This window comes from Pseudonaja textilis, chromosome 1 (assembly GCF_049901715.1).
Source record: "Pseudonaja textilis isolate UNSWEBS1 chromosome 1, rPseTex1.2, whole genome shotgun sequence".
Taxonomy (NCBI): domain Eukaryota; kingdom Metazoa; phylum Chordata; class Lepidosauria; order Squamata; family Elapidae; genus Pseudonaja; species Pseudonaja textilis.
In genome coordinates, this window is record NC_141990.1 from 122377920 (window position 1) to 122402488 (window position 24569).

Consider the following 24569-nt stretch of genomic DNA (forward strand, 5'->3'; position numbering starts at 1 on the left):
GGAAGTCAGCATACCATGGATTTGTGCAGTGGTGGTATTCCGCCAGTTCACACTGGATCGGGCGAACCAGTAGCAAGAATTTGGTGTGGATCGCCAAACCAGCAGTAAGTTCTGGTTGGCCACGCCCCTGACTCGGCTGCCCTCCCGCCCGATGCTCGCTCACCCCACATGACTGTCATTTGCCTAAAGTATTTCTTTTTTTCCCCCTCCCAACAATCAGCTGTACATAGATCAGCTGGGCTGGGATTCCCCTTGCTGAGGCCCAGTAAGGCAAAAAATGGCTCAGCCCCCCCAGAGGCTCCTCTGAGGCCAGGAAACTCCCAAAACGGAGCATGGAGGGGTATTGTGTGCCCCTCCCATGCTGTTTTTGTTCTTCCTGAGCCTCAGAGGAGCTTTAGGGGAGCAAAAACGCCTCCCCTCAGAGGCTCTTCTGAGGCCAGGAAGTTCCCAAAACGGAGCATGGAGGGGTGCTGTGCGCCCCTCCCATGCTCTTATTTTTTTTCTTCCTGAGCCTCAGAGGAGCTTTAGAGGAGCAAAAATGCCCTCCCAGAGGCTTTTCTGAGGCCCAGAAGGCCCCCAAAATGGGTGGGGGCTGCAAAAAAGCAAAAAAAAAAATGAGTCACGCCCATCCAGTCACATGGCCACGCCCAAGCCACGCCCACAGAACCAGTAGTAAAAAAATTTGAATCCCGCCACTAGATTTATGCCATGTGAATCTTCCATTATGATCCCAATTTTATCAAGTAGCCAATTCAAATTATTTTTTAAAATATTTTTTAAAATGTATATTTGTAAAAATGTAAGTCTTTGCATTTAAAATAGAACGTGTATAGTTAAGTTTTGGTTCATTCTGAACTATTTTTACAATTTACAACTCCGACTATAAAAGCACTCTTGGGAGGATCTATTTAGATATCTCTTGAAAATCAGCATCTGTTTCTCATCAAACACAGAAAATTAACAAATTGAAACTCTTAATGAGCATGGTGTTTTTCAGCCCTAAGTTGCTTCCATTATATTGATGGAAGTAAGAGGAGGCATCTGTCCAGTTAGGCTTCAAACACATTTTGCTTTTGTCAAAACTGATGAAACTAAACCATATGCCCATAACAAGCCCAGCCAAAGACAATATTCTCAGAGCCCACTTCATTAAACTTCTCCATTGTCAACATAGATACCTCTGAACATTACAGAACTAAGATAATAAAAAGCCTAAACACGATTATTACATGCAAAATGTGTAGAGAAGACCTACTGCCACAGGTTGGTATAGCAGCAACACAGAATTAGGAACAAAGCAACTCTGCTGGCACTACGCTTTGAGAGGTGGAAATGGGGATGGTATTCTTTTCAGTGGCTTTCCTTTCTTCTCCAGCTTCTCTATTAATTCACACACACACACACACACATTTTTTTCATTCTCTTCCACTCCACTAAGGCAACTTGCAATTTTCATCAACTGCAACAAAGCTCTGGCCTGCTACGGTCTCTGGTTTTCCCATCCATGGTTCCCTCTTTCCTGCCATACTATCCATTCCTCTTTTTCTCAACTGCAATTCCCCAACCTTGGTCCATCAATACCACCACACAACTCACTGATGTTTCTTACCCATCTTTGCTTTGATTAATCAACATCCCCACCCACAGACTTTTCTAGCACCTGCCTGGTCTTCCATGACATTGTCAACAATGTGCTTGCTTTCTCCTGCTGTATATAGCTGCATTAGCAATTCCCTGCGGTTTCTCCCTACTCCACCTTTCCTGGGTTGCAGGACATACATATTTCACATTAAAGGCCTGCTTTGTAGAAACCTACCAGTTTCCCTCATTAATGCATCTCTGGAGCACAACACGTACACGTAAATGTAAAAAGCTAAACAAAGGTCAAGACCTTGGCTTCAAGCATTCGAGGTTACTGTCAAGGTAACTGCTTCTATCTTTTTTCTTTTTGTAGGAATGAGAAAGAAATGTAGGGACATGCTGGTATAGGTGCCAAAAATTGGAACAGAAGATACATTTGAAAAACAACATCTAACAGAAAGACAAAAAGTGTGCTTTAATAAAAGCAAGCCAGCCAGTGACACATTCCCTGGAAGCAACAGATATTCTATCAAAATCATTTGATTATTAAACAAGGTTTATACAAAAAATAAATCTATGTGTTCTGTCTTCCTACATCTGGCCTTTTCAACATTATGATTCTGTGACTGGGCAAATTTTAGTTTATTTTTAAGATTTATATCCTGTTGCAATGCAAATATTATAGGCAATGTATCAAAAATATAATAACAACAATAACAAAATGGAAAAGAATTCAGAATAAAACCATAACACAAAACCAAGATCACCTCTCACAACAATATCAACTAACATTTCACATTTGGCATGGACTTTACTTCAGCCTCTTTAACCTCCAGATCTTAGAAAATCTGATGTCCATGAAAGCAATGTCATTCTTGCCTAGGTTGTTCTAAAAGAGAACTAACAGTCAGAAGAATGCCTGCCTCTGTGCACCCTTCATTGGACCTCCTGATAGGAAGAGACTTTCAGGAGACAATCTTTATTTTCATCCAAGTTACACAGGCAGAATTTGCAATTGTCTCCACAATACGTAAACCCCAAGCAATACAGAGCTTTGTAAACAATAACCAGCCCTTTCAATTGCACTCAGAAATAAAATGACTAATCCATATATTCCAATAACGATGGTTGTATATGAAGATATTATGCAATATCAGGGATTTTCAATTCAATGTATAGAATGTGAAGGATGTGTGTTTGTGTTTATTTTCATAGTTATAATGAACACTTAAGATGGTATTTAATTTTGTTGTACAAGGTGCAATGACAATAAAGTAAGGCAAAGTAAAGGGAAGGGAAGGGAAAGGAAAGGAAAGGAAAGTTTCTGGGTGGTCTTCAAAGCAGTCCCAAAGAGCAAATAGTAGTACAAGTTCATGCATACAGTAGAACCAACAGAATGCCAAAGAATGCCAAAGAAAAGAATGCCAACTAGTAGTCAGACATCATCGTCAATATAAATACGAGACAACTGAGAGCAAACTTTTCACTGCTAAATGAGACAGTTATGTTAGTTTTGCCCCATTAAGGCCTTTCTTGCTACAGTTGTTAAGTGAATCACGGCAATTGTTAATAACACAGCTATTATGTGAATCTGGCTTCCCCGTTGACTTTGCTTGTCAGAAGGTTGCGTGACCATGAGATACTGCAATGCTCATAAATACTTGCCAGTGCCAAGTTTTGATCACATGAATACTCAGATGCTGCAACATTTTTTTCAGTGCTGTTATAACTTCAAATGGTCACTAACTGAATGGTTGTTAAGTCAAAGACTACCTGTAATTCAAACACCAAGTGACATTTTGAACATCTTCAGTGTGTCCCATTCAAGATAAGTTCAAAACTGGCACACCAATGAGGACTGAGCAATGTCTTTCTTGACCATTACTTCCACATATTTTTCCAGCAAGAGATCTGAGTCCAGAAGGACCCCCTAATGGAAAGTTGATGTAAAAGCTAGATGTAAATCACAGTTGGCCCTATGGGACTTGCAAAACCACTTGGGATTCATTCAACCTTGAGCCTCTTCAAATTTGGCATTGCCAGCTGGATTATTCCAATTTATTTTATTAAATGTACTGGTTGCTCATCTTATCACAGGGTTATCTCTGGGCAGCTTACAATAATTGAGATTGATGGGTGAGGAATGGTGAGCCCTCATTGTAGAATGCTACAAGGCTTGGATGAGGTCCAGTAGCCCTGTTGTTATTTATTATCTATACAGTGTATGAAACCATTGAAAGAAGTCATCCATCCGTTTGGGGTGATGGAGTCTATATGTCTCCATTCCAGGCTGAGATGAAATCTTCATAACAATTTTAGACTCTTTGATTTAACTTCATAAGACAAATGACAAATCTAAAACTGAATTTGAGCAATGGGAAGGTATTGTTCAAATTGAAATCATCTGGGTTTGAATAGGGCTATGTTATTTCTGCACGGGGTTCTTCTAGATAACTGCTCCTGCTTGATCAACATCTGGAATCATAACATAGGAAAGGGGCACTTCAACAATGACACAACCAAGTTGCAAATACTGCATTGGTTGCTGATGTGTTTTGGGCCACAACTCAAAATTCTAATGTTAGCACACATGGCTTGCTCTTTCTCTCCCTTTTCCTGTTTTCTCAAAACAAAATAAACTTCTCCTCGGTTTAGTATCAAAAGGAACACCTTTGGTCCTTTCACCAGAAAAGGAGATGAAAGCCCAGAGTCAGGTGATTGTCCATCATCATGGAATAGCTTGTCTACAAAGATCCAGATGGCTCCTTCATTTTTAGGAAGACAGGGGATATGGTTTTATTTCTCAGGCTTAAACAACTGGACATAAACAACTGTTTATTGCAGGGGTCTCCAACCTTGGCAACTTTAAGACTTGTGAACTTCAACTCCCAGCTGAGGAACTCTGAGAGTTGAAGTCCACAAGTCTTAAAGTTGCCAAGGTTGGAGACCCCTGGTTTATTGGGCTGACCTTTGGACTAGGTCATCCTTTCAGAGATATTTCTTTACCTGAACAGAGAAACCAAATGATCACTAGTAGGTAAAAAAAAAAGGGGGGGGGAGGGAATGATTCCTGCTACTACCCCTACTGACTTTCCTTATGGGAACTTGGCAGGGAGCGTCAGAAACCTTCCTTCCCTACAACTGTCTTTCTTCATCTCTCCCTCCCTTCTACCATTCCTTCCTCCCTTTTCTTCTCCTTCCTTCCATTCTTTTCCTCCCCCTTCCTTCCTACCTATCTTCCTACAAAACTCAGACTTAACCTATAAACATTTTTATGGTATCTTGAAATGAAGCTCATAATTCACCATCTAACCCAGTGGTCCCCAAACCTTTTCAGTCCACCGCCCCCTTGGTGTTACAAACTCATCCTCAATGCCCCTCACCCAGGGGTAGGATTCAAATTTCTGTTGGCGTGGCCTAATTTGAGGATGTGGTTTGCTGGTCACGTGACTGGGTGGGCATGGTTTGGTGACTGGCAAACCAAATACAAGTGGTCCTCATTTAATGACGGTTGCTTAGCAAGTGTTCTAATTTATGACTGGCCTCCCCAGAATTACTTGACCTGTTTTTGGAGTTTTGACAACCATGCACACACATATACACATACTCCCTTCCAACCCTGCTGGAGCAGGTCATTGGACTAGAATCGGCAAAGCATCTCTGATTAGATTCTAGTAGTGAATAAAATGTAATCGGAGATGCTTTGACGATTCTTGTTGATTTGTTTTATTTCTATTTCTTCATTTTATGTTGCTGAATTGCATTGACGTATGTGTCCCTTCTTGTGTACAGCCCAGAAGCTTCTGTGATTCTTTGCAGCAAAAATTACCGACCTCCGGCTTTGCTCTACTTTTCAAGTGTGCCAGCACTGCCATGTTCTAGGTGCCGGCCCCGCAGCTCCACCCCATTGAGCCAGCTGCACTGGAGGGACCTGCCCAAGCAAGTCCGAGCGGAGCGGTGCACCAAATCAATGGGGTGAGCCTGGGAGAGGGAAAGAGAGAGAGAGAAAAGAAAGAGAGAAAGAGAGAAGGAAGAAAGAGGAAAAGGAAAGAAAAAGAGACAAAGAAAGGGGGAGGATGGAGGGGGGAGGGGGGAGGGGGAGAGAGGGAGAGAGAGAGACAGGCCTGATGGATCAGATTGAAATGAGGCCTAGTTTAGGGGTCCTTTTCCACATTGAAACATCTTTACCAGCACATTGAAACATCTTTGGCTTCTATTAATTAAAGGTTTTGTGGACGAAACATGGCCAAGACTATCTGGAAGCTCTCACATTTTGTTGAGGCTTTAAACAGGATCAGTTGGACCAGATCTCCATCCTAAAAAATTACTTTTCCCCAATGTATTACAGTGCCAATTCTGAAGAAGGAAAAACCAAAATGTATTGGTAAATTACGAGAACACACACACACACACACACACACTCCCTTCTAACCCTGCTGGAGCAGGTGATTAGACTAGAATAGATATCTCATTACCTTTCTCCTCCCTCCCTCCTTCTTTATTTCTTTTTCTTTCTGTCCCTTCCTTCCATTCCCCTCCTCTTTCTTTGTCCCTTTTTCTTTCTTTGTCTTTCTGTCCCTTCCTTCCATCCCCCCTTCTTTGTCCCTTTTTCTTTATTTCCCTCTTTCTCTTCTTTCTTCTCTCTTCCTTTCTCTCTCTCTTCTCTCTTTCCCTCTCTCAGGCTCACTCCACTCACTCACTTCGTGCACCACTCCGTTCGGACTTGCTTGGGCAGGTGCCTCCAGTGCAAGGGGCTCAATGGGGTAGACCTGCAGGGCCTCGCCCCGAACGTGGCAGCAGCGGGATGTTTGAAAAGGAGAGCAAAGCCACCCTGTTCGGGGCGAGGCCCCGCAGGATTACCCCATTGAGCTCCTTGCCCCAGAGCGTGCAAATCAATGGGGTGATCCTATGTGGCCTCACCTCGAATACGGCGGTGGCGGGATTTTTTCTCACCCTTGAATTGTGCCCTGCCACTCACCTCCAGCGGCCCCCTGCCGCCTCTTAGCGCGCCCTGCCGGCCTCCTTGCCTCTCAGCAACCCCCTAAGGCATCCCACTGCCCCCCAGGGGGCGCTACCGCCCACTTTGGGAACCACTGATCTAACCCAATTTCAATTTCTGCAGGGCTGCAACTTTAAAGCAAAATCCTTTATAGATCTGTTCAGAACTGCTACCAAGTTCAAAGAGGCTATCTACCAGAAGAGTATGGTACTGTACATAGGATTACAGACAAAATCAACTGATTTACAGAAGCCACAAAAACATGAATGTAGCATTTTTTAAAAATCTTCATCTGGCAAATCTGTTAGTTAGAGGTATTCTAAGTCTAGAACTTCTAATATTGCTTAAGCTATCCAGAATTAAGAGTATTTTTTGATTCTCTATTCACTGTGCCAGTTCTGGGACTTGATGTACAGTGATTATCCCTGATGAGCTTAGTTAATGGACAGCTGATACCATTATTTTTCAGCACTGCTCTTGCTTTTAATTGGCATCTGTCTTCCCCTCATTTAAAATCGACAGCAGACTCAACAACATTCATGGAGGAAATGTTCCAAAAGGACAGGAGATGGGCAGTGATTACATTTGGTAAGTTTCGTTAAATGGAAGACTGCCAAAAAAGACTAGGCACCAAATTGCCTATGAATGATTGTAGCAGATTGGAGTGCTATGGCGGCAACATAAGCACAATTCAAGTCCTTACTTATACTGAAATGAGATGCATCCATAATGGTGAGGCCCTCAGGCAACTACACGTCCCTGATGAGAAATAAAAAATACAATGATCTATAATTAATCTAATAGCCCTGACTTAGAATCACATTAGACCCAGAGATAATAGTGTTTAACAAGATTCAGAAGTTAATTTCTGAAATACAACACACTATTTATTTAGCCATTCATCTCACACATTCGTGATCTGGGCAGCACACATCCTTAAAAACCGTATACAATAAAGAGTCCCAAATAAACAACTAAAATTAAAACCATTAAAAACCAATGAAAATAGTTAAAATGTTAGTTTGCAAGGAAGCATCATCCATACAGTAACTAACAATATAACCCAGCTAACAGCTCCAAACTGCCCCTGGATTCCCAGGCCCAATGACAAAACCATGTCTTGAAAGCCTTCCAAAGCGCCAGTAGGTCAAGGTCAGTTTAATCTCAGAGTAGTTGCTGGTGCAGAAAATGTTCTTCTCCAGGGTCCTATCAGAAGACATTCCCTAGTCCTGAGGAGAGCCATAAAAGGCCTCTCCTGATGGCTCTGATGAGACAAGTAGATGTAACCAAGGAAAGAAAGCCCCTCAACTTGGCTTCATACTATGTAGGGCTTTATAGGTCATTGCCAGCATCTTGAATTAAATCTAGAAGAAAACTGGCAACCGATGCAGCTTATGGAGCAGTGGTGTAATATGCACTAATCATGGAGTGCAAAACTTAACTGTCCACTCTACTGCATTTTCTATCAGCTGCAGCTTCCAGGTACTCTTCAAGGCAGCCCCATGTACAGCGTGTTACAATAATCCATTCTGGAAGTGACCAGGACTTGAGTGACTAAAACTAGAGCAGAGGTCTCCACACTTGGCAACTTTAAGACTTGTGGACTTTACCAGTTTGGGCTTCTTCGGCAATGGACCGAAATCCACGATCGTGTGCAGTTTTGATCCATGCTTGCCGATGGAGCACCCCGATCCTTTGGATTTGGGGCTGAAGCCACCCTGCAGAGGTGGCGAAGAGGGGGGGGGACCACCAGCTGAGTCGAGGGGAGCCACATCTCTCCTCCTTGGCTTGGCATTACTCCTTTTCCCGAAGGCGGTTGCAGCGGTGGTCAGAAATGGCCACCTCAAAGAGGAACCTGACTGGACAATAAAAGCAGGAGGGAAGACAAAGGGAGAGAGCTTGACAGACCAGGCTAAGCTGAGATAACATCTATGCAAGGTAGCCTGGAACTAAAATTATTAAGAGCGTTAATTCCTAACAAAAGATTTTTAAAGCGGCAGAGAAGAAAGGGGAAAAGGAAAAAAGATTTTTTTTCTTTCTCACATTGATAGCTGCAATTGGCTTTGAAAGTTAAAAAAAAAATACACAACTAAGAAATTTGTGTTGATTTACTTTGACACTAACAGGTAATCCTAAACTGAAATTAAATTTTGTCAAAGGGAAAATAAAGATTTTTTTGGACATTCTAAAGCCCTCAAAAGGAAGAAAGTGGAGACAAAAAGAAAGGGTGGACTTGGAAATAACAGAGTATCACCTGGAAATAAAAAGAATTAACTGTGAAACTTTAAAAAGATTTCCAAAAGATATACTGTAACTGAAACTTTGCTACGATATAACAGAACCCCCCGGAAAGGAAAAGTGGAAGAAAGAAGCAAGAAGAAAGAGCTTTGGATTACTTGGTGATTTTTGGAATTTTGGGTGTTGGATTTTCAGTGGTTTGAATTAAAATCAATTGGGTGGTTGTTTTAAAAGTGTTTAAAATGGCAGTACTCCTTGAGGAATTAAAAATGGAACTTAAAAAATGAAAGAAGAGTCGCAAGAGGGAAGAGGATCCTTTGGCTTCGCACTTCAATTTTTAGAAATGGAGATTTTAAACTATGAAAAACAACAAGAAACGCTTGAAGAACAAGAAAGGTTGGATAAAGAAGAAACCATCTTTAACGACCAAACAATGCAATGTGGGGTAAAATGGAAAAAGGAGTTAAAAATTTAAGCCTTGGGGAAACAACTAAAAAAATAGTTTGAAAAGTAAATATAACAGTAGGAAGAAGCAGAAGAGAGGATTACAGAAGGGAGAATCAGAGAGACAAGGGGACAAAAAGGGTGGAGAGAAAAAAGAGGGGAAAGATAAAAAGGAAAATAAGTTATAAGGGACAGAAACAGAAAATAAAGGAACAGGGGAAACATACAAAGATTAAAGGTATTAGCCTAATTAAAAGACCTAGAGATAATGGTTAAAAATATAAATTAAAAGAGAGGATTCTGCAAGGATACAAGAGATAGTGTTGTTATATTAGAAATAGTAATGAGCTAGGAAATATGAAACATAGGTGATTAAAGTGAAAGATAAAACTGGTATTGTGATGTAATGGAATACTTGCTAGGAAATAAGAAGGAATGAAAATAATTTAATTGTTTTTAAGGATTTATAAACAGAATTGAAGAGAAATGTGAAAGATTTATAATGAAATCAATATCAGTTGTCAGGATCAGTTGTTGAATGGATTAATCATTTTATTCATTATTTTTATATATTTTTTCTTTTTTTAGAATTAAGTGTGTATTGTTGAGGGAAAGTACCAAGCGGAATTCGGTTGATAAGAGTTATATGATATAAAATAGATATTAGAAATTGAATGTTATAATTGTATAATGTATAAATTAAATGTTTAATGAGATTTGAAAGGATAATAATTTTAAAATATAAAGGTGACACACTCTATTTGGTAATTATAGGGGAAACCTTGCTTTTTAATGCCTGAAGGAGAGGGAATTTTCTTTCTCTTTACTTTCGGGATGATAATGGAAAAGAATCTATGAAATTGTAAATAGGACAGACAAAAGCACAAGTATAAATACTAGAAAGATATAGAAATTTAGAAAAAGATATGCAATTGAATTAGAAAGGAATGAGATAATTATAAAATAAGGCTGAGGAAAGTAAGAAAAGAGAAGAATTATTGAAAAATGTATAAAATAGTGATAAGATATGAAATTGAATACAAAGATGAGTATGTAACTGAGATTATGTCTGTATGGAGATGTGATAACCTGGAATCATGCTGCTCTCAAAAAAAGATGTTTTATTTCTATTATGTTTTGTGAAAAACCAATAAAACTTACTAGTTAAAAAATAAGACTTATGGACTTCAACTTCCAAAATTCTCCAGTTATGTTGAAGTCTACAAGTCTTAAAGTTGCCAAGTTTGGAGACCCCTGGACTAGAGCCTCCCAACACAAGAATGCTTAAATATATTTGAATATTTCTCTGACTTTGAAAGCCTGCTCTAATGAAACATATAGGGACAAAGTGTGATTGTTCAGTGATAACATGAATTAAAACAACACATTAAGCTATAGTTTGTACTGGTTATTTATTTATTGCTTTAAAATAAACCAAAAACCACAGGAAACAAAAACTGAAAATAATACATGAAATCAAAACAATTGGACCCTTGGGGAAAAGTTGTGTTATTTTTTTTTAGCAAAGAAATTGCTCTTCAGAGATTTGAACTGACTAAAAGATTTTTGGTAGGACAGTTTCCAAATGAAGGTTTTTCTAGGCTAATTTTTGCATTATTGATGGATCAGTAACTATTAGCAGCTGCCTTTTCTGTTGTTATTATTTATTTTCATATGTTGCTTGGGAATTTCTCACTCGGGGAATATGGATGGATTAGACATGCTGAGCCTGATCCAGCCTTGAGTTGTCTAATTATTTGCAGATCTGAGCAATGCAATGTTGATTGATTTCATATGGTTAGGAAACTATATTGCAAAAGTCCAAGCAAAGTAGATTATCAAGTACTTCAAGGCTTTAAATTAACTATTGTCAAAAACTCCTTATCAGGCTGGAACTTGCAAAGCCCCTGTTTGGCTGGAACTTGCAAGGAAAATTCAAAACTATCAACAAATTTAGCAACTGAAGTACCAGCATTCATATACACTGCTCTACTATTTGTCAGTTAAAATAGATATAAAATTAAGGGAAAGAGGCCAGAGCGATTCATTGATGAACAGCAAATTGCAGCAATGTCATTTACATTGCCTAACCAAACTCTCCAAAAAGATTCTTTAAAAAACTGACAGCAACAAAATCAAAGGGCAGCTACCTGGAGAAAAATCAAATTTCACTAACGTCTGCATTTCCCGCCACCCTGTTTATTCTTCCTTCTTCCTTATCTACTTTGTCAGTAACGAAAACACAGAGCATTAGCTCCTCCAACTGACTATTCAGGGCATTGTCTTCCTCCTTCAATATTACTAAGGTACTCTGAACAGCATTAGAAATATCTGAATCCGTACTGAACTCTGTGTGCATGTAATGAAAAATTTGTATACAAATCTGAAAAACTAAGATGCCAGTACAATTTAAAGAAGAGCCAACCTGAAGAAGAAAACAAATACACTTCAAGAAAGGTAAGTAGTAATATCACACAATTCACTTTCATTTTTGCTTATACTGCACCTTATCCTTTAATTTCCTATAAAAGGGGAGGGATTAAAAATTGTCCCATTTAAATTATTATTTTTTAAATAATTTCTTCCCTCTAGTTAAAAACAGGGTATTCCTTCCTTTCATCTTCTTTCTTTTTCTTCCTTTTTTCTTTTCATTTCTTTCTCTCTCTCACACACACACACACTCAGACTCTGTGTGTGTGTGAAAATTATAAATTATAATTGTTCAATACAATAAATTTACATAAAACAGAAAAAAAAGAAAAGGGAATGAAAACATTCTTTCTATAAATAATTGTCTTATTCTTTTCCTCATCCTCCTTGTCCATTTTTCATCCCTAAATCCTGAAATCATCAATTCAATTTTTCTTCTTTCAATAAAAAGTCCACATAAGATTTCCAGACTTTTTTTTAATGTCTCGTTTTTCTCTGACCAGACTGATCAGCTTCTCCATTTCTGAAAGTTCAGTTAGTTTTATAATTTGATCTTCCACTACAGGAATTTCATTGCTTTTCCAACTTTTTGCACACAATAATCTTACCACAGTTACACAATATTAATTTCCCATATTTATTTTCTAATTCCGTTTCCATAATACCCAATAGGAATAGGGCTGGTTGTATCTCACAATTATGCTCAAAAATAACAGAAGAGAAATCACTGAATCTATATGCCATATTTTGGCCATAATATGCTCATGGTATTATATATAGTACACAATCCCATCACAACTCAACACTCAGGGTCTAGGTCAATCAGAATGTCTAGGTCAATCAGAATGTCTAGGTCAATCAGAATCTCAATTTCACTATGTCAGTAAATATGATTACAGAGTCCCCAATATACAACTGTTCGTTTGGTGACTATTTAAAGTTACAGCACTGAAAAAAGGGGCTGTTTTTTATACATACAACTGTTGTAGCATCCCCATTGTCAAATGATCAAAATTCAGATGGTTGGCAACTTATATTTTTTTCAGAAGTTTTCCATTTTGTTCCTTTAAAGGGCTGAAAGAGAGTGACTGGGAAACAGAAAAAGAATGTAGTCTAACAATTGGAGTATGGATGATGCAGCAAATTCATAATTGATAAAATAAAAAAAACTATCAGATCAAAATGAAGAGGAGCCCAACAACAGCAATTATTTTTGTACCCTCATATATACTTTTTGTAAGAGTTTTAAAACTAAAATCAATTTTGGAGTTATTCAAACATACAGTACTTACAATATCATATCCCAAGTTAGCATATTGAAGAAACTTTTCAACCAATGAACGAGATAGCTGATTAAATCTATAACGGAAGAGGTCCATTTCTTGTTGGATAAACCATCTTTTAAGCTCCTCCCTATATTAAAACAATGAATGCATTATGAAATACAGTTGATTTAGGCACATATAATAAATCAGAGTTTCTCTAGAGCCTTAATTTCAATGAGATAGGAAAAAAGCTTATTCACTACATTTAACTTTCTATTTTTACAGCTAATTGGAACAAAATACAGTTTATAAGTCCTATAAGACAATAGTGAGCTGTATACTGATATTTTATGAATAAGCATATACTTTTAAAATGATTATTTTGTTCAACCATGCAAGAAATAGTACAAAAGCAGAATGTATTTAGCAAAGCAGAATTCAAACGTTTATTTATACTGTTTGGCCCTGATGCCCTTGTACTCTCTAAAAGACCATTAGGTATTAATTCTTCTACTATGAAAATGGCAATCTACTATTAACATTTTTAAAAAATCAAAAATAAATTGGACAACACCCAATAAATTTGAATTATAGAATTGAAATATCCTATATTACCCAAACAATACCTTCAGGCTTTGTGGAATATTCAATATGTATCTTATCATCAAAAATAGAGAATGAATTGTTAATTTTTTGTTAAATTATATGCCTCAAATGTCAAATCTTTCAAACTATGAAAACCTTTGAATATATTATACTTGGACAATTGACCCATGTTATCATGTACTCATAGAAGTTCATTTTTACAGTATCCCATTCTATAAAGACTACCCTTTGTATGAACTCTGTACTTTCAGACAAGCAAGACTGGACCATATGCTTCTGTATAATCTAGGTTCAATTTTTTGTTTAAAATAAAATCACAGTATAGAGAAATTGAATAAATTATGTAATCTCTCATTTCTGTGTGCATATAATATTACACACATTCTTTATGTATGTAGAGAAGCATTTATATATTATACTATGGCTTGATTTATACTATCTATATAAATAAACTGGAAAATTGATGTATCACTATATAAATGTACTTCTATCTATACAGAAATACAGTAGATATAATTTGGGTATTGAGATGTTTCACTTTATTAAACTGATTTCTAATTTAGAGATGTTCATTTTTTTTCCTATTTCCTTGGGTTATTTTTCCTCTTTCCATTTTATTTTTTCAGATAATTTAATTTTTTCTCCATCTTGATAACTCAAAATTTCTTTTTAAAGTAGTTTATATAATACCAATATAATTATATCATATTAAACAAATTATTTTTAAAATCAATTGTAATATTTTTACATTTAATAAAAATACTGTGTGAAATAATACATAGAAAAAACTTTTTAACATAGCAGCATTTTGTTTAAATGTACATATTGAATATGCCAAACATATAGCCAGCAATAGTGTTCTCTTTTGTTCATAGACAAAAAAATTAAAAACAAATAATTGTGATATCAAAGTACAATATCAAACAGTTATTATTAAAAATAGAGACAATGTAAAATTTTGCCTCATGGTGGCAGTGCTGAACTACTAAAATCTCTAACAGACAATCAGCTTTGGCTTTCCTACCACCATACTATCACAAACATTGTAAAATTATGCGGTTGTGGTTTCGACTTGTTGTGAAACACCTTAAAATTAAGATACCACATGATACAAAAAGGTTATTTGAAAAATTAAACATTAATTATAAGCATCTGAAGAATCCTAAAGGCAACATGCTTATTAAAACGTTGCGAAAACTCCTGACAGAAAAGCCAGGATTCTTCTGATAACTTGTTTGTAGAACTATAACTATTTTCTCAATTTGAGCTATCCAACTTTTGTGCCATAACTTTCCTCAATATAGGTTTAAATGCAGATTCTATTTACTGCTTCCCAGAGAGAGAGAAAAGAAATCCTGAAATTGTGCTTATTTGCCTGTGAAAATTGTTTTAAGATGCTCATTGAAGTGTGAAGGCATATACAGGTAGTCCTCAAATTACAACCATTTGTTTAATGATCAAAGTAACCGAATAGTGACTTATGACCCTTTTTCACACTTACAGCCGTTGTAGCATCCCCATGGTCACATGATCAAAAATGGACACTTGACAACTGACTCATATTTATGATGGTTGCAGTGTCTCTGGATCATGACCCTTTTGCAGCCTTCTAAAAAGCAAAGTCAATGAGGGAAGCCAGTGTTACTAACTTAACAGCAGTGAACAACTGTGGGAAGAAAAGTCATAAAATGGAACAAAACTCACTTAACAACTGTCTTACTTAACACAAAAGTTGGGCTCAATTATAGTCATAAGTCGAGGAATATCTGTACTTAAAGAGCATGTGGGATTATCTCCTGGACAATTAAATATTACTTAAAGAGTTTTATCAATCTTTTGACAAAGGAAAACCACTTCCCCTAACCACAATAAATTATTTCCATTTTTTTCAGAAACCATGAATTATGACAGCATCAACCTAAGAGGCATTATATTTAAGGAAGACCACATCTACAGTGCTGGGTGTTACTTATAAGGCTGTATATAGCATATATGGCTTTATTATATGACAGCCAACCACCTGCTGGGCCCATTCAATCCAAGGTGGTTTGCACACTCCAGATTTCTTTGATTAAGCAATGCCATCTATCAGGACCCTGGAATGAGGTTCTCCCTGTAATCTGAGTAGCTCTGACCCTACTGGTATTTTAGTTTCAGTTTTAGTCGTTTTTAATGATATTTTAATCTGTGTAGTATTTTAATATTATCTACAAATAAAACACTTTCTTCCTCCTGCCATATCCACCTACAGATATTTTTCCAGCCATTTTGGAAACCACAACTCCAAAATATATACAATATCAAATACATCTGAAAATCATAATACATTATAGATTTTAACATCTGGACCTTATAATAACTAGACAAATTGTACCTACGATTGGCAATAGGCAAGGCGCAATATAAAATGAGAAATATGGTCTTTTCTTCTTGCATTATAATCATCTTCAGTCAAAGCCTAGTTAAAAAAGAATAGAGCAGTAAAACAAAACCTGCATCACACCCACCATAGCATATTATATATTAGTGAATGGTAATATCACCAGGTAAATAGAAGACAAACTCAAATAATTACAATTTTCCTCTTCCCTCGTATATTTCCAATCTCCTGCAACTTCCTCCCTTCAAAGCTTTCTTAGAGAATCAAGACAATTCAAGTTGTATCTTATTAATTGCAACTGGGGAAAAAATTTATAAGACACTTTTGTCTAATTTGGGCCAATTACATCAACCACATAGACACAACACACAAATATTGTCCTATTTGTCTATCACCTGAACTGTCTGGAAAAGTATTTTGGGTAGTTCAGACATCTACCAAGCAAGGAGAGTAGGATGTAATGGATGAAGGGAAAAGGAAAGCATAATCCTAATCTACTTTTTTTGTTCTATAATCTTGTATACTACTGACCATAACACTTTGCAGGGAATAACAGGGCTAACTGCAGGGTTTATTACAAGGGCCATCAATTGGATCCCAGTACACAATAATCATTTGAAACTACAGGAGGAAGTGCCAAATGGAAAGATGAAAATCACATTACATCTAAGATCCATTTAAATTGGGTCTTTCCTCAGATGGTATTTTATTTTATCCCGAGTGCCAAGCATCAAGGGCATATTATTCACTGCTACTTACATGATATGGAAATTTAAGGTGTCGAAGTTCCAACTGTAACTTTTCTTGGTAAGAGTCACTACCTTTCACATAACTCACACCCAAGTTCTCAACTGCTTTGAGTACTGCAAAAACCAGACAGAGTTTTGAAATATGGCAGCGGAGCAGTGATTAAAAACCTACAGTATCTGAAAATATTACTTTCATGCAATCAATATATTCTAGCACTAAGAAACAGATTATGGTAATCACGTGTATTATGAATGCTATCATACTGAACAGAATTCAAAATGTATTAGTTTTGTAATTAAGAAAAAGATGAAGAGATATGCAATTCCACCCAAATGTGAACTTGAATCATTCTGAAAAACTACCCGTAATTTTAAAAAACTATTTTGTGTTATATACTTACATTTCAATCTATCAACTGCAAAATTTTCGAACTCCATCAGAGAAATATTTTCAGTAGGGGGCTGCAGATAGAACTGGACACTAAGAGGATATGACTCTTGTTTATCCCCCAATTTCAAAACTCCCCGTTTGACATTTGAAGAAAACTGCATTTTTTCCACATAAACCTATAAAGAATGTTGCAAAACTTTAATAAAATATGGAATGAATAATCAAGACAAACAAAGATAAGCATGAGTCAGAATATTCATTACATGTATTATATAAGAATACAACTTCTTTCTGGGATCAAGTTGCTTCCAGGCTTGGTTACATGTATTTGATGTTATGATTTTTTCCTCAATCACAGGTACATAATTTGAAAAGCAATTCAAATTTTACATTTTGTAAAAATCAGGACACTGGCAAGAAAATGGCATGAGATAGTCGCCAGGAATTGAATTCAATTTTAGGACATATTTACAATAAATGAACAGCATCCATTCAAAATCTCTTTGCTGCCCCCAAAGGGAAAATATAGACAAGAGGAGGTTAGATACCTGCCCACAAATACTTTTATAAAAGTAGATTGAGACTAAGCAAATCCTATACTGTTAAAGCAAAAATCCTACATTCCTTTTATTTCTTGGCTAGCAACTTAATGCTCGGTATAAAAGAAGCAACAAGAATGAAGCCTGTAAACCACATCTGACCCTAAATGCCTATACACTTATGTATATGATTTGCTAAATTAATACGATCACCTCTATTACCATATTATCTGTATTGGCCAAATATGCCCAGACATGGATAAAAATCCATAGCTTTGCACTTAATACAAGCAAATAATTCCACACAATATATTGAACCCTAAATTAGTCCACAATGGATGAATTCTTCTTACCTAATAGAGTACAAATTTTGCAGATGCATTTTAGTCGAGCATTGTGTGAATACTCCCTACCTCATTTCAGAAAGAGGAGGAATCATGTTGTCAAAGTCAGTGCTTTTCTTATCTGTTGGAAGGAGGTCTTCTCTCTGGAGTTATTGTCCTCACACATGTGAAGAGAGGCAGAGAGCCGACAGAGGAGAATACAGGTAGTCCTCGATTTACAACCACAATTGTGCCCAAAATTTTTGTTGCTAAGTGAGACATTTGTTAACTGAGATTTTCCCCATTTTACAACCTTTCTTGCCACAGTTGTTAAGTGAATCACTGCGGTTGTTAAGCTAGTAACACAGTTAAGTGAATCTGGCTTCCTCGTTGACTTTGCTTGTTAGAAGGTCACAAAAGGGGATCACATGACCCCGGACTGTAACCAACATACATGAGTCAGTTGTCATCTGACTTTTGATCATGTGACCACGGGAATACAGCAATGGTTGGTAAGTGTGAAAATGGTATAAGTCTTTTCTTCAGTGCCATTGTAACTTCGGTCACTAAATGAACTGTTGCAAGTTGAGGACCACCCATATTAATTTGTAGCTCAGGTTTAACCTGTGGGGTCCCTGGTGCTTGTCTGAGCTTATTTTATTTATTTATTAATTTTACTTTATTTGTCAAGCAAGTATTAGATAACAGGTATAAGTAAAAGCATGGTTATGAATACATGAAATGGATACGAATAAAAAAGAAACTATAGACGTTCATTACCAACGTATAGTTGGGTAGGCAACATTACACAACTGATGATGTTTGGTAATGAAACACCTTGTAAAGAAAACCACCAAGTTCCGAGAGCACCAGGAACCCCAGAGGCAGATTAAAGAGGCAGAAATGGAACACCTAAGGATTTAGGTGAAGTACTCGTATAAAAGAAAACTCTACACAATTCAATCAAACTATCTAATCAATAAAGCGCGTGTAGGATCACAAACGGTGTGACATCATCACCTAAGCAACAGGGGAATCCATTAAAAAAAAAAACTACTCACCGACCAGCCACAGTCTATGTGGCTAAGAATCTCCCGCGCTAAATCAGTACACGCCAAGCCCTCCTCGTGACGTCATCTTCTCTCTTCCGTTAAAACTTCCACCCGATTGGCTCTTCCGCCTGCTTCTAGGGAGTTGCCATGACAATGCCCTCGCCTTCTTCCACACCTGTCATTTCAAGGAGGCGGGAAGGGGGGAAAAGGCTGCAAATCGAAGGAACGCGCGACAGACGAGATCTAGCCGGAAGTGAAGTGCCTCCAGTGCGGGGGGGCGGGGGGGGGCGCCTCCCTGTGTTTGAGAGAAGTCTCTCGTTTTCGAGCCATCAGTTTTGAGGCGCTCGTAAATACCATAGAGATAAATATGTGAGCGTCGTACGCAGCTCACACTTCCGGTTTCTAATTTTAAAGCGGAGGACCAAGGGAGGAAATCGTGCGTTGAAATAAAACAATCCCCAACCCCATTCCCAAATAATTCTGCAAATTGTGGAAAGCGATCCGAGGCTTTGGATATTGCAATTTTCCTCTCTTTGGTTCACGTTTTGGAATAGATCACAAAGTCTTTCTTGGTTACGCCTTAGCACAATCATAAGGATCATCAGAGTTAGAAGGGACCTTGGAGGTCTTCTAGTCCAACCCTCTGCTAATGCAGGAGACCCTATGACATTTCAAACAAATGGGTGTTCAGTCTCTTTTAAAAGCCTCCAGTGAGCCTCCAGCACCCACAACCCATGAAGGCATGCTGTTCTACTGATTGATTCATGTTTGTTGTAGTTACATAAGTAGATGGAGGCCAGTGTTGCTAGCATGCCATTTCACCAGGATTTTACAACAATTCAATAATTGTTTCCTTAAGTGTAAACTGTTACTTGTGTTATTGTGGGTTGTGTGAACCCAGTTTTGTTGACCTTTTCTTTATTGCTTTCTTTTATTCCAGGCATCAAAGATGTTGTCAGTGAGGCTTGTCTAGGCACTGTGTGTCCAAAACACCAAAAATTTAGCCTTGTATTTAGTGCTTATGGGGAGCTGTCTGACCTTGTTTTATCAAATTTTATCTGTCTCAAATGATATGGGCTGCTTGAGCACATTCGACTTCCAAGGTCCCTTCAAAATGTTATTTTGTGATCCAAGGTCTCTCTCAACATAATTTAAAGTAATTCTGTCATCCCTTCTAATGGTCCAGCTTTCACTGGTATCTGTTGCAGCTGGGAAATTTGTAGTTCTACCTACGTGGGCAATGTAATATCGGTGCATTTTAATATTTTGCTAGATCTGTCAGTCCTTCTCCCAAGTTGCAGATACAAACACCTTCTCTGTGAATGTTTAAGTCAAAGTAGATAAAAGGCTGCTACTTCTTTTCAACGTATTTATACTGAGTAGGTATTGTCTATTGATATATTATGGTTTTTTAAAATTTATTTAAATAGCAAAATCAACTTCTGCACTTTCTTCTTTCAGTTACAACATGCAATGGGCTTTTCCTCGCCTCCAGCCATCTAAGGATACAACAGGGTAAATTTATAGGGAAAGAAAATACTTTCTTTTTAATCATGTGTTCTGGAGACCTTGGGATAAAGAACATGAGATATATTTTACTATCTGCATTCTTTATGAATATCCAGGCACTACATAAGAATTGGAACAAACCAAGGAGCATAACTGCCCCCACACACACCCATATACACACACACACACATTAGAAGTACACTGAAGAATACACAACACTCAGGATATTTTTAAGGCATTTTTTATAGTAGCAGTCCCTAGATAGTTCACAAGACAAGTATAAACATTTAAAACAAAGTAGCAGTATAAGAAGATAAACCAGAAAACAAAAATGACAAAACAAAGCCCACATCCACTCCTCAGAAGATGTACCAATCCCAGCCAAAGACCTTCAAGGCCTTCTGAAATACCAGAAGGTGGGAGACATGTAGATCTTCTGGAGTAGGGACTTCATTTCAGAGGACAAGTGTTATGACATGTAAAGTATGTGTATTTCTAACTGGAATGGTAAAAAAAGCCTTCCAGAAACCTTTTGTTTTCTTCCATTTCCCAGAATTGATGTGCTTAAAGCCTTGCTAACTCAATATAGACAAGGCTGGTAAACTAAAGATGCCATCGGTGCCAGATATATTTTTTTTAGAAATATATAAGTTCAAAATTCTTTGTTAATGTTATATAAAAGGTCAGCTGACTTGGTCATATAGGTAGTCCTCGACTTACAACCACAATTGAGCCCAAAATTTCTGTTGTTGAGACATTTGTTAAGTGAGTTTTGGTCCATTTTACAACATTTCTTGCCGCAGTTGTTAAGTGAATCACTGCAGTTGTTAAGATACTAATCTGATTGTTAAATGAATCTGGCTTCACCATTGACTTTGCTTAGCAGAAGGTCATAAAAGGTGATTACATGACCCTGGAAAACAGCTGAATGTCAATCACTGGTTCACATCATAAATATGAGACAGTTGCCAAGCATCTGAATTTTGATCACATGACATCGGGATTTTACAAAAGTTGTAACTGCGAAAAATGCTCATAAGTCACTTTTTTCAGTGCTGTTGTAATTTTGAACAATCACTACATGAACTGTTGTAAGTCAAGGACTACCTGTACAGTATATTTATTTAAGAAAATGTATATGCTGTTTCGTTTAGATCATGGTTGACAAACTCGCGGTGTCACATTGCCATCACATGACGTATTGTGATATTTTTTCCCTTCAAAGAGTTGGGGTGAGCATGGCCTACACGTGATGCATCTGGCCCACAGGCCACCTGTTTGACACCCCTGATTTTTCCTACCTGAATATAGAAAGTGCTGTAATCAATTTGCTTTATCTCATTCATAAATATACTTACTCAGAAGCATTGCCCATTATGAATCATGAAACTTCAAGAGGGTTAGCCTTTATTTTTCAGTGCTATTGTCTCAATGCATGAGGAAAATTCATAATATTTCAACCAAATAATATTAATATACAGAAAGTTTGCCTTTTATCTTTGCTTTCGTTCCATTTGCAACTGAGTTTTAATCTTTGTCTACCAGGAAGTATACTTATACATGGGGGGGGGGCTCTGTGTGTGAGAGTGTGTGTGTGTGTGTGTGTGTGTGTGTGTGTACATACACACACATACCATGTGTGTGCAAATATATATAATGTGTGTGTACGTATGTATGTGTTAAATAGAATGGGCAATCAAAATGTGATAAATATTTACTTATATACCTGGTAAAAAACAAACCTAGTTTTCATTTTCTTTAGCAAATAATGCCTCCATAATTCAACTTAGTGTCTATGGAGATTAATACTAGGCAGGCTTTCTCTATAGTATCAATGGGAGTTATTTACTTAGGGTTTTCACCTTACAAATATTATATAATTTGAGCACAATGCAAATACATGCATATACTTTCTTAATAATTATTATCCATTCCAATCTAAGAATCATCTAAATTCCTGTAAATATATACAATCAATGTTTTAAAGTTGTCATTAATCCGTGTGGCATTACACTTAGGTGCTGTAATATCTAACAGTGAGGAAATGAAATGGATCCATCCCAAAGTAAGATAATACAGTGTTTTAATGATCTGCTGTGTGCTTGGGCCTTTCTTTGGTTGTGATTAAACAAACCATTATGATGTTTAAACCGAGATGAAATTATTTCCAATTACTGCAATTATAAATATAAGAAACTAAGCATGTTGTCTGATGTTTAGTTTGGGATTAATTTGTTGTTATCATCTTGGTTTTGATGATTCTCTTGCAGCCCATATTTAAACTTCCAGTTCAGTTTCAGTGGGATTTTATCTCAAGTACGTGTGTGTAAGATCATAGAAAATTGTGCTTAGGATTTATCAGATTGAAAGCAAATTCCTCCTCAATTCAGTGGCTTTTGATGACAAATGATTAAACACTCTGTGTTCCTTCCCCTGTTATTCGTCATGTCTACTTAAGCTACTGGAGATTCAAGCTAATAAAGCAAGCATTTATGAGCCCCTTTTTCCCCTTTTCAAACAATTTGTAACTTGTACAGTATAGGATGGCATATAAGAATTGGCTCAAGGTTATGATGATAATAATTTATTAAATTTGTCTAGATAGTCCTCAACTTTTGACCATAATTGAGCCTGGCAATTATGCTCGTAAATGGGGATGGTTGTAAAGTGAGTCTCGATATGAAACCAATGTCCCCTATTGGGCATATTTTTTTCAGGATCTGAAAGCAAACATTCATTTCTGGAAAAAAATTGTTGCTGATTGTAGTCACATGACTATGGGTGCTGCGAACAGCCATAAATGCAAACTGGTTCGAGTGTATCCAAAATACAACTGTGTAACTGCAGTGTGTGTGTTTTGGGGTGGGGGGACAGCCACCATAACTTTGGAACTTGTAAGTAGGTTTTGTGGGTCGGTAATATGTTCAAACAGTTGTTAAATGATTAGTTGTAAATTGAAGATTATCTATAGGCCACCAAACTCCCAATGACTTTGGGCAACTCACAATAATTAAACGAAGAAACTAAAATGAAATTTTTAAAAAAAGATGGCAAATGCAGTGAAGGGAGGACTGTCCCTCACCAAAGGTCTGGGTGAAGAGGCTCTCCTGAACCAATGGCGGCAGGGGTGGGGCGGGGAGGCATCCGGATCTTAAGGGATGCTAAGGGCTGCTCAGAGAGAGAGTGTACTTTTTGAGAGTCCTGAGAATGGCATTATCTAATCAAAGAAAACCAGAGTGGCTCCTAACTGGTCAGGCAGATCTTGTGGGAGACAGTCATATGAAAAACAAAATTCTCTTTAGTTTGGCTTTCCAATTTCCCAAGGTCATTGCTGAGGAAACAAATCCAAGGGTGAAGTAAGGAGTGCTGCCTCACATTATTATGTGTTAAACTTAATTGTTTTCCAGATTATTTCTCAGCTGAATTGTTTACATAAACTACAGTCTTAAGCCATACCAAAAGTTTCCTCTGATATAGGGGAGTATTCATTTATTTATGATGCATTCCTATCTTATGGTGATATATTTCATTCTGATTTATTTCTATCATGGCTCTATGTGTGTGTATTGATAAGTGTGCATATGTAAACATATATACACATAAACATACAGGTAGTCCTTAACTTACAACAGTTCATTTAATTGTTTGAAGTTACAACAGCACTGAAAAAAGTGACCTATGACCGTTTTTCACACACTTATGACTTTTGAATCCTCAGTTTTGTGATCAAAATTCAGATGCTTGGCAACTGACACATATTTATAATGGTTGCAGTGTTCCTGGGGACATGTGATCCCCTTTGGCAACCTTCTGACAAGCAGTCAATGTGGAAGCCAGATTCACTTTACAACCATATTACTACCTTAAACGCAGCGACTCACTTAACAATGGTGACAAGAAAGGTCATAGGACGGGGCCAAACTCACTTAATAACTATCTTGCTTAGCAACAGAAAATTTGAGCTCAATTGTGGCAGTAAGTCAGGGACTAGCTGTATATACACACAAATATACATACACATATACATATGTATGCACATGTGTCGTGTATTATACATGCACAT

General features: G+C 37.3%; 1 protein-coding gene across 1 annotated transcript in view; it reads right to left on the reverse strand.

The window, feature by feature from the left end:
- The window catches only part of PRIM2 (DNA primase subunit 2), a 93282-nt gene extending 73930 nt beyond the window's left edge, over positions 1 to 19352 (reverse strand). The window contains exons 1-5 of the mRNA XM_087915969.1: positions 19007 to 19352; positions 17094 to 17259; positions 16703 to 16806; positions 15942 to 16021; positions 12985 to 13105 (exon numbers count right to left, since the gene is read on the reverse strand). Of these exons, the coding sequence (XP_087772095.1) occupies positions 12985 to 13105; positions 15942 to 16021; positions 16703 to 16806; positions 17094 to 17244 (456 nt within the window). The 5' untranslated portion in view covers positions 17245 to 17259; positions 19007 to 19352. The remainder of the gene's footprint in view (positions 1 to 12984; positions 13106 to 15941; positions 16022 to 16702; positions 16807 to 17093; positions 17260 to 19006) is intronic.
- Between the last annotated feature and the right edge of the window lie 5217 nt (positions 19353 to 24569).